An 11,780-nucleotide genomic window follows, 5' to 3' on the forward strand; every position below is an offset into this window, starting at 1 on the left:
TCGGCATATCGGATATCGGCCAAAATCCCAATATCGTGCATCCCTAAAAATCAACATTTTTCAGACTTTCATTGTTGGAATCCTGAATAAGTGATCTTACGAGAACCAAGAAAAACATCATGTCCTTTTTTAATAAACATATTTTTAGTTGTTAACAAATGTGTTGGCCATAGAAATAACTACAGGTTTCTGTGTTGCAGCTGGAGTTGTTGGAGCTGAGGAAGCAGCAACAGGAGATAGAGCAGTTCATTAAAGATGAGCAGCGCTCAGATAGAGAGAGCAGGTAAAGACACACGTTTAAACACTTGGAGAGCAAATAAACACTCCAAAAATACTAATATTCATTTATGACACGACCTGTAAGTGAAAAATGAGAACTGATAGAACAAGGAGCTCAGAATTATCAAGAAAAGTGCATCTTTGGGTTTATTCTTTCTGGGAGATCCAGATAAAATGTGTTTAAACTGTTAATAAGAACACAGTTTCTCTCTTTGTCTTCTGTTTTTGTTTTTTTGTGTGTGTTTATGCTTAGGAGAGAAGACACAGGCTTCGTAGAAGAATCTTCACAACTCCACACTATTGAGGAACAGACCCTGGTTAGTAGCTAAACCACTGCTTTTTGTTTTTCCAAGGCCTGATTTAGGAGATTGAAACCTAAATCCGGCCCTGACTAATAGACTAATAATGTCTATTTCAAACATGTTCCTTTGTATTTATACCCACCCTATTGTATAAAAAAAAAAATAAAAAAATAAGAATGATTTATTGTTGTTTTCTTTTTGTTTGCCCCAGTCCGGCGCGATGGAGCCCAGTTCAGGTCAGATGGATGGGACTGCTGGTGACTCCACGGTGCCTATCGTGTCAGAGATTAGAGAGAGCGCTTCTCTGGAGCTGGAGCCCTCTGTCTCCATTGTGACTCCTAAAGAACCAGAGAAGGCGGCCACCTTGCCATCAGAGACCCAAAGGACTCAGACGGTGCTGCAGGAGGGAATGCTGTGCCGCAAACATGATGTAGAGGGTTCTGGAAAGAAGGCATCTAACAGGTCGGTGACAGCAGAAAAATCCAGCACACCTCTACCTAGTGTGCAGTGATTAGTGTGTGCTTATGCATGTTTTAGGATCTCATCTATCTTATGTGAGAAGTTTACATTCACTTATCAACATAAATGATAATTTTTGGAGATTTTCTTAGTCCACACCGAACCACACTGACCTAAATAATTACAAAAACACACACCCCCACTTATGTGTGGCATAAGTTGTTATATTCATCTAAAGTTGTCATATTAAAGGCCGCAGTCCACTAGCCTTATCTTTTCCAACTTTCAACTAGTTTTAATTTTAGTTTTAGATAACTATATATATATATTTACTATAAGCTATAAAACTAATTTGTAACACATTTTGAGAGCAAATCTGTCCCTTTCAGCTTGAAGAAAACTGCTCAGGATGTTCAGGAATGACGCAGTATCCCCTCAGGCTCAAACCTGGCATGAACCTAAAACTAATTAACAACAACACGACCAACACACAAGCAAACTGGACTGAATGACAAACAAAGAAAAAAATTTTTAAAGCGAGACAACCAATAAATACGTTTTGCAGGAGTCATTACAGGGCTCTTAGACCTAAGAGCTCTCCAACAGCTTTTAAGCACAGTGGTGGCTGCATCATGCTGGGAGCCTGTTTTTGCTCGCCTAGTGCATTTTGAAAAGGGGATGAATTAATATAGATAACTTCCAAATGTTTCATCTTCAATCACAAGCTAAATGGCTGAAACTCAGATCTGCATGTTTTGATAGAATAATGATCCCCAAACTACCAAACTACAGAATATATGGATCACACTTCAAAGCTGAGTCCTCTGCATTAAACAAACAAACTTTAATAAAATCTACAATTTCTGATAAGAAGGGATTTCAAAAATCCAACCAAGACTTTTCTAGAAGTTTGCAAACAGCAACCAAAAACGTTTACCCATAATGGACAATTAGAACCAAATGTGGATTAGAAAAAGCTGGTCGTAAATTAAACGTTTTGCTTCATATTCTTGCTTTTAACAATCATTAAAGTTGTATGTTATATAACCATCCCACTCTGCTAAAAAGAACATAGCAAAGGCATCATTAAAAGGCCCAAGATAGGGGATTCATGGCAACGATGAGTGTATTTGTCTAACTGGAACTGTGCATTTCATCAGATAATTGGTATTGAAACATACCAACTATGTAGAGGAAGAGCAAAGTAATTTAAAGGGATACGTAGCATGAAACATTTGGGGACGTTAGCGTCTTTTTATATCATTTTCAAAAGGGCTGCTATGTAAATATCTGTTTATCCCTCATTAGGCGTGAACCCAGCATCCAATTATTTGGTGTCACAGGGAGACTCACAATTATCAATGAATATGAATGCATGAATAATGAATGCTTTCCACAAATAAACTGCCATCAATCACAAAAATGACTCCCTGTTATGCTAAAAACACTTCAGTGAAAGTTTGCATATTTCCTGAGAATGCTGAACAGAAGATAAAGTCACTTGCTGCACGTTAGAGGAATGATGTTCGGGTATAACTTCCTGCAGCCTGGTGTCATAAATGTTAATAAAACTAAATACATTTTCAGTTCACTGCTGAAGATTTAAGGATGACGTTAAACATCTACATGCCTTTATCTAGGTTCACAACTTTTAGACAAAGGAGAAAACTATAATGAGCAACTTTTTGAAGTTTAACATCAGAGAAAAAACTGTCCGGATCTTCATCTGTTCTGCCTTTGTGTCTTTACACCCAGGACATGGAACAACTTGTACTGTGTGCTGAGGCCAGGTCAGCTGTCGGCCTATAAGGACTCCAAAAGCTTTGGTCATGGAACGACTTATCACGGTGAAGACCCCCTACCCCTAAGCAACGCCACCTGGGAGATCCTCCCTAACTATAAGAAAAAGAAGAATGTTGCCAAGCTGCGGTAAGAATCAAGTCGAGCTCCAGGTTGCGATAAATGGTTTTTAGTCAACTCAATGCATTTCACTTTCTTCAGATGGGTTTGGATTTGCTTATACTTGTCACATATCATTGTTATCTTGTCTAAAGTCCTCCAACACACCTTTCTTTTTTTTTCGAGGAGAAAATTGAAGCACCATGTGAAGAAAGGTTATTGAACAATGACAGCCATGGCAGCTTTTAAGGATTTCACATTTTTCAGATGTTTCTGAAGCTACCAGCAGAGACATTCAGTGACTGCAGAGAGTCATTGCCTCTACCCTTCAGCTTCCAGCTGAGAAACAATCCTAAACTTTAACTCTGTGTGACTCCACTCCACTTTTTTCAAATTGCTCACATCAACAGATCAGCCCTAGTGTATACAGTGCTGTGAAAAAGTTTTTGTTTTAACTCCTTACCAACTGTCTCTCATTAATGTAAGTTAGACAAGAAATCGTATCTATAATATCTGCTTTTATTGGAATCAAGCTGTCCGAACCAGCCTGAAAAGTAGAAAGTAATTTCTCCCTTTGATAAAAGATGACTTAAAGGTATAGTGGAAGGTGTTCTTTTTCCGCATGGATCATCAAAATAAGTGGTCCTCCTGATTTTCAATTATTCTGGTGATATGTTTACATAAGGCCGTCCTACGTGCTCGTCTCCATTTTCACTTATTGGTGCTGAGTCTTACAAAAATTGCAAATGTTCTTTTGGAAAGTAAGCTTATATGAGTGATGCAAAGAGCAACTTTTAAACAGAGCGTGCACGAGGAGAAATGGGGTCGTGCACGTGGGTCTTTTCAAAAATTCATGAAAATCCTCCACTTTACCTTTAACTGAGATTAGTTAAAGTTTTTGAAAGATGAATAAAGTTTCACCATCTTCATCCAGGCCTGATTAATGAATCAGCAAATCAAGATCTAAAAGATCTAAAAAACACAGCATGTGATACCATGATCAAATGGAAGATTTAAACTAAAGAATTCTGACGTTTATTAGCTAGAAAAAGAAGTTCAGTAAAGCCTAATGGTGAAAAGCATGGACCTGCGGGGAACCTTCCCTGAAGAGGAAGACTTTATTCCAGCAGGGCGTTAATGACTCAACCAGGAGGTCACAGAAGAAATCTGCAAATCTAAAGCACACCAAGCCTCACTGAAGGTCAGAGTTTGTAGTTTAAGAATAAAGAAGAGGTTGAATGATTCAAAAATGACGAGTTTCAAACTAAACACTTCGGCTTTTGGAAATCTGTGGACTGGTGAGACATGAGTACAACGCTTGAAAACAACTGAATATGTAACCTTGTCCTGTTACTGAATTATTTACAGTAAACATCTTATCAGTTTGTCAGCATATGTTCAAACCCAGATTATTCTGCAGGACAATGAGCTGAACAAATTCAGCAGTTTTATCTAAATTGTAAAAATAGAACACTTTGAAGTGGCCTAGTCAGAATTACAAACTCATTTAGATGCAATGGCCTTAACTTTTAAACTTTAACAGGTTACATGTTTAAAATAATTGCAAAGTGATTAAATCCCAACAGTTCTATAAAGAAGATTTAACTGGTGACTGTGGAGTGGCGGCCTAGTGGTTAGGGCATAGAGCTTTGAGGTTCTGAGTTCGAGCCCCACTCCCACAGACTGCCACTCTGGCTCTCTGAGCAAGACCCTTAACCCCACACTGCTCCCCGGGCGCCCCATGATGGCAGCCTACTGCTCCCCAAGGGGATGGGTTAAATGCAGAATGTGAGATCAATAAAGTTCAGTTATTATTATTGAACTAAATTTCCTTCACAGTGAAGTTAAAAACTAATCTCCAGTTCATTATCAAAATGTTTGCCAAGGCGGCAATATTAGCTATCTGCTTTTACACATACTGTAGGCCCAGGTCAGTTTGGACAGCTTTTTTCCCTTAATGGGATAATCAGTTGAAAAGTAAATTCTGCATTTACCGAGGTAATCTTTCACAATTATTTGAGGATATGAAACATTTAAAGGTATAGTGGATGATTTTCACAAATTTTTGAAAAGACCCGCCTACTCCACTCCACTCCCGAGTGGGAATTCATATCAAACGCGTGCAAGAGCGTGCAAAAGCCCATTTCTACTCGTTGACGCTCTGTTTGCATCGCTGTTTGCATCACTCATACAAGCTTACTTTCCAAAAGAAGAATTGCAATTTTTCCTCAATGTCAGACAAACTTATTTTTATTCTTAGTGTATCTGTTTTCTTTTAATGTATATTGGACCTTGAGTCTGTAATAATAAAATCAATCAATCACCACCGTTAAGTGAAAATGGGAACAAGCACGTAGGACGGCCTTACATAAACATATCACCAGAATGATTGACAATTAGGAAGACCGCTTATTTAGACACCGGAAAAAAAAAAAACATCCTCCTCTATAAATTTAAGTTTGGCAAAAAGCAAAACCAGAATAAACCTGTAAGGGAGGAAGCTTTTCACTGCACTGTTATAGCTTTAGTGATGTTAAAACATTGATTTCTCTCCTTCACTGTCTCCCTTCATCTGTTAGACTTGTTTATCAGGCTCATCCATCAGCCTGGAGCGTTACATGTTTTAAACATGCTCTACTTGCATTTCTACTCATTTAATTCACAGCAAGATTACAAATAAATTTACTCTTTAAAATTCTTGGAGCAAATCATGAATACATCAATCACCTTATCTCCAACGTTTTCCATCTACATCTATGGGTGAAAATATTGGAAAGATCTAAATAAATCTTACAAGATTAATGGGGAAACTCAACTGGTGCATCATTAGTGATCAAACAATCAGTTGTGAGCAAAAGAAGTTTTAATATCTAAAAACAAGCTGTGCAGAAAGGAGGGTGGGGGGTGTTTTCCCAGCATCACCATTGCAGACAATAAGAGTGTGCACCATATCTGTGCTAAATTGGGGTTCTTTCACTATTTTTGAACAATTCTGGACTTTTTATGGTAATAACTTATTGTGGATTACATTGTATTATGTCATATCTACATTTAAATTGAAAATATCTGATATTTTTTAGATACAGCCAATAAATAATGAGAACATCTATCATAAAGTGAACATGGAAATGAGGATGCTTGTGGACAAGATTTCAAAAATAATATGTGAAACAATAAGTACAATAAAAACCGTAAACTAAGAGCCAGTTTGAAATGAACTTTAGTTCAGCTAAGTTGAGTGAAAACCGAAAGAAAGAGGATGTCGCAACGAGAAAATGAAAAACAACTATGAGATCAAAATGATCCCAAACGGTTGAAAGATTTCCTTTGCCTTGAAGCCACTTCATAACTCTTCATCATTTTGATGATGAACAGCGAAAGACCAGACATTTTTTTTTTCTGCAGATACAGATACGTATATAAACACATTTTAGTGCTTCAGTCAGTTAGAAGCTCCTGTATTGGTCACGTCCTGTAATGATACGCGCACCGTCAGGGTTCTGCTCTATGATGCTGACACATCAGTGTTGCTGGACCCTTCACTAACATGTTCTGTATAACATGTCCTCCATCCATTCATCATACTCTCCATCTCTCTAACAACCCTTAAACATATATATAAAATGTTGATGGCAAAATTCTAAAGAAAAACTTTAAACCCCAAACATTAAGCATTTAGTGTAACAATAAAACAAGTGAGCTGCGATGGAGTGATATGACTGCAAGTCTCACCATTAGAGGTGTTTTGCTGAACTTTCCCTCCGTTTTCTGTTCCAGGTGTGATTTCAATAGTAGCTTAAACTTTGACTGTTCTTTTTTTTTGATGTAATCATAAAAAATTAAAGCGGTGTCTTCTGGACACCTACCTATCAGCTGCAAGTATTGACTGATAGCATACGTTTTTATTTTTAGATTTGCAGAGTTGCCTAATATTTAATAATCTAGCCTAATTGCTTCTAAGTAGAGCTGCAACTAATTCTTATTTTGCAAATCGATCAATCTGTCGATTATTTTTTCAATCAACCAAGTAATAATCGGATAGCCAATGATTCCTTAAAGAAGACTTTTTTTACGAAATCAAACCAGATGAAACTAAAACTTTTCCACTTGTGGAGTTCTGGATAGAGCATATTAAATGCAAAATATTAACATTTTTTTTTACAATCTTTGTATAATTACTGCTCTAAGACGGGTGCTCTGTCAGCTAAAGGCATATTTTAAAGTCACAATACTCCAGTTAATGATTAAATGATCACTAAATTAGTTGATTATTATTTCAATAAACGGTTAATCACAGTTAATCCAATTAATTGTTTCAGCCTTATTTCTTAAAAAAAAGACATTTAGTGAAAATTTGGTTTGGATAACAGCTGAATGATTGTGCAAAACTCCTACGTATACTCTGGAGAACTCGTAAAATTTGTTCCTACCTGAGAAATTAGAAAAAGGATAAAAATTGTGAATTTCCAATAAGAGCATATTTTTATCACAATGTATTAACAAAACTCTCCTATCTTGAGACAAACCTAAAATCTATGGAGGACCAGTTCTGCCATATTTAAAAATAAATACAGAAATAAATAAATGCCCAATAAATGTAAATGTAAAAAGGGCAGACAGAAATAAATAGCAGCGAAGACATAACTAAGGTAAAAAAATACAAAGAAAGAATAAAACAGACAAAAATATTATAACATGCACATAAATAAATACTTAAAAATATAAGTAGTTAAAAAATAAAGTTGAAGATTATAAAGGACAAAAAAATAAATAAGGTAAATATTACAAAGGTAAATAAATAAAGAAGCTAATTAAGAGTTAATACATTTATGTCTCTGTATAATTTAACTTCTACTTACATTTATTTGTTTATTGTATTTTTTATGGCAATTAATTGTATGCTTATTTATTTATTGAGCATTTATTTATTTCTGTATTGATTTTTAAATATGGCAGAGTTGGTCCTCCATAAAAATCTGCCCAGTATAAATGAATTAAAATACAGTTCTAAGTAGACTAATCTGAAACCAGTTAAGAGATTAATAAAGTAAAAAAAATCTATTGTCTCATTTCTCTTCATTAAAAAAAAGTAACAGGATGATAAAATGTATGATTTCTGGTCTTCCACAGATTAACCTTAAATTAAGCATCAGCTAAAGACAGCTGGGAGGTTTGATTAATTCTACCGCCGCTCTTTGGTATCACTCAACAACACTGGGTTCCTTTTAGCAGCTGATGGAGGATCTAAAGATAAATTATGCCCTCACAGCTTGGGAAGGTTGAAATAACTGTAAAAAATCTTTCACTTTTCCACCATGAAGAAAGGCAGAAGATGATTTTAGTCATAAATAATTCATACTGTGGATATCAATGTAAAAACTGAAAATAAAAAATAAAATAAATCTATCAAAATGTTTCTTCTGTTACAGAAAGGCAAACCAGATAGGTTGTAAGAATAAGCAGGGGCGGAGCTAGATGGGGGCCAGAGGTTACCATGGCCACCCTTAGCCAATCATTGGCCACCCCTACCAAATTTTTTGCCCTCTAATACAGATGGTGGCAGCAGTAATACTCTCAAGGGGAATGTTCCAACTTATTAAACATTTTAATTCTTCTTATATTAACAATTACTTGAAAAACGCAGTAGTTAATTATGCACATCAAAACACACACATTAAAGTTGATATATACAGAATTCATGTTCTTTACCGAACTAAAGTTTGTTATATGGGCTAAAGAGAAAATAATGTGTCTCTGCAGGTCATTTAGGAGTCTTCAGTGAAATCATAGATAAATAACTACTTTAATAATAACTTAGAAATCCTTTTAATGAAGATTTTAGTACATGTAAATATTAATTTTATGCTAAACAATTTTTGATAAAAGTAGATAAGTAATGACAATAGAAAATACATTTTGTCCACTATACCTTTTATTTAGACAGAAAGTATGTTTAAATATCTATTTGCTAGCAAAGGCTGTAGGAAAGTATAGTTTGTTCCTGTTGAACGGCGTAAATTGACTCTGAGGTTCTGGCGACTATCCACTTTTGGCCACCCCTTAGTGTACACTAATTTTTGACTGGCCACCCCTATTAAAATTTTCTGGCTACGCCTCTGAGAATAAGCTGCACAGGTGAAGTTACAGCTGGTTGGTTTTGTAGTGAAAGCTGTAAAAAAAAGATGCTTGAATTGAAGGATAAACAAGGTTGGAAACAACTTCTTTCTCCACTGTTGGATATTGGGGTTTAATATGTTCAAAACAGTGCAGGTGATGCTAACACCACATCCATCGATATGAATACCTGAGCACCGATAAATGAAGGAAATCCATGACGAGCAGACATGACATTTTAGGAAAATTTAAACCTGATACTTGTTAATATGTCCAAAAAAACACTTTAAAGGTAATAATTTAACAAATACTTGCACTGAATTCTGACTGAGGTGCTTTTATTCCTGAGTGCCATGCAGGTGATATTTGGAAGCTGGAGGCATTTTTATCAAATGTCAAATAAAGTTTGACGAAGCAGCTGGTTCAAAGGAGGGACTGCAACCATACCAGCTCCCCAAGGAAGAGATTACACAACTCAGAACCTAAAGAAAGGCTTTATTAAAGAGAGGTGGCTCCAGACTTTTACCTGGAAAATGCAAAAATATTAATCCTCTTTTAAAGGGAATTTCATCTTGTTAGAATCGCTTTGTTGGTTTACTCAAGTATTTAAAGTTTGCTGAAAACTATCCACAGATTATTAGTTAAGATGAATCATTTTCCCTCCATCTCACAAGATAAAGATCTTCAGTCATATAAAAGTCCCAATAAAATACTGGAGAGTTGTGGTTAAAACCCGACAGACATAAAAAGATAATGTCTTGGAGCTGTAAAGTTTACAGCAGGATTATGACATGTGACTCTTTTCACCAGAGATTTGAATGCTGTGATAAGATTAAATCTTTGTGATTTGGTAGATGTGCAATTGTATTAAATGTGTTCTTTGCTTTCACAGTCTGGCCGACGGAAGCGAATATCTGTTCCAGTGTAAAGATGAGGTATGTTTTTTAAACTGCAGAGACGTCTTTTTAACGAATCACATGGCAGTCAGCCTTCCAGGTTTAAATAGTAACAGTCTGTGACCCTGAGTGCAGCTCACCCAGCGTTACAAACATGGGTATCTCCATTTGTTCAGCTGACCAAATAAAACTACGAGATAGAACCACACACCGCCTCTCTGGGGGTTTTCTTCCTGTTCTAAGCCAACTCCATGTGGGCTTTTATTTTTTTTTGTTGAATTCCAGGAGGAGCTCCAGCGTTGGAGCCAGGCCATGGAGAAGGCCGTTCAGATCCTGGCAGAGGAGGAGGCCCCGGGCCCCTCGGGGTCCAAAACCCACAGCCTGCCCACCGCTCCCACCTCCTCTGCTGCCCTGCCTGAGCCCAGCTCTGCCAAGAAAGACAAGGAGAAGAAGTTTAGCCGCTTTGCCAAGAAGAAGTGAATGAAAAAAAGGAGAGGCGTCTGGAGACGGTGTCGCCTAGGCAACCAGGGAAGAGGAGGCAGTGTGTGAGGAGGCCCTGTCGGAGCAAGCTTTTTATCAGTTTTTTTTATATGATTTTTCTGAAAAATAACTAACAGTGTTGTTTAGGTTTAAAGCCATCACTATTGCCTGTATTTACGCGCGTGTGAGATTACAAAGGTCCATTTTTCTTTGTGTTTAAAGTAAATTTTAGTGGGTAAATTAAAGCACAGGAATGCTTCACACTCAACCAAAGATAGTTTGTAAAACTTTGCTTTTCTTAGTTTTTTTTTTTTTTTTGTGTGTGTGTGTGTGCTCTGTTACAGCATGCTTTGATAAAGCCATGTAGGACATTAAGGTATTTTCATCAATCTGCCTTATAAAATGGTTGAACTGTAATACTGTGCTGTTTGAGTTCAGGGCACTAAATGCTAAAATACAGACGCAGAGTGAAATAGATGATGTTTTACAGCAGCTTTGTAAAATGCATTGTAAAGATTGTGGAGATGAGTAAAGGATTCGGCGCAGTGCAGAACGGCACACACACTGCAGGTTTAATAGCAGTTATGCAAACTAAATGCTTTATGCACTGGGAAGGATCTGACTGAGGAGACCTTTTTTTATTATTATGGTAGTGGTCATGTAAACTCCACAATCTGTGAGTTGAGAATATAATCTTATTCAGGCTGTATTCTCAATTTATCCGTGGCAGTAGTTACCTTTGTGATTTTCAAATATATTAACACTTGTGTAATGAACTCTGACTTTCATATCTATTCATTGACATGTATACACTATATATCTGCAGATGCATGGAGAACATTAGGCTGACATGGTGCTATTGAGATATTCCTGAACCAAGACCAACTCAACAACTTGTAGTCACACTAATGAAATAAGTTTTGGGGTGTTTCATAAGGTTGGCTAACATCTCTGCAGGTGGTCCAGTAAAAAGCCTTCAAACTGCAACATTAACCAGACTTCCACTACTCACCTCAGTGGTAATTCTGCAGGTTTGCGAGAATCTCTGGCTTTTTTTGTTTTTCTTTTTCTTTTCCAAACACATCAGCACTGAATCTTTTTTGATGCACTACAGGGAAGTCTGATTTTACAGATTCAAATCATGGTGTTGAAAGCATCATGGTGGTGATGTCTTCAAACATGGGAGGAAGGTGTTGAATCAGATAGTTCAGATGATAGAACTTAGATGCTGGAAAAGACCTAAGACTTGATCAGATTCTGGTCTTAACACTTTAAAGCTACAGTGTGTAACTTTTAGCGACATCTAGCGGTCAGACTGCAGCAACATGAATATCTCCCCCCCACCGCTTCT

General features: G+C 36.7%; 1 protein-coding gene across 1 annotated transcript in view; it reads left to right on the top strand.

Annotated features, from left to right (window-relative positions):
- Positions 1 to 11,719, top strand: part of LOC107093747 (spectrin beta chain, non-erythrocytic 1-like) — a 36,956-nt gene extending 25,237 nt beyond the window's left edge. Inside the window, exons 28-33 of the mRNA XM_015388994.1 lie at positions 201 to 283; positions 533 to 596; positions 793 to 1,043; positions 2,796 to 2,969; positions 9,946 to 9,988; positions 10,235 to 11,719. Coding sequence (XP_015244480.1) covers positions 201 to 283; positions 533 to 596; positions 793 to 1,043; positions 2,796 to 2,969; positions 9,946 to 9,988; positions 10,235 to 10,429 — 810 coding nt within the window. The 3' untranslated portion in view covers positions 10,430 to 11,719. The remainder of the gene's footprint in view (positions 1 to 200; positions 284 to 532; positions 597 to 792; positions 1,044 to 2,795; positions 2,970 to 9,945; positions 9,989 to 10,234) is intronic.
- Positions 11,720 to 11,780: the final 61 nt, after the last annotated feature.

The sequence above is a fragment of the Cyprinodon variegatus genome, unplaced genomic scaffold (assembly GCF_000732505.1).
Source record: "Cyprinodon variegatus isolate N-32 unplaced genomic scaffold, C_variegatus-1.0 Scaffold444, whole genome shotgun sequence".
Classification (NCBI taxonomy): domain Eukaryota; kingdom Metazoa; phylum Chordata; class Actinopteri; order Cyprinodontiformes; family Cyprinodontidae; genus Cyprinodon; species Cyprinodon variegatus.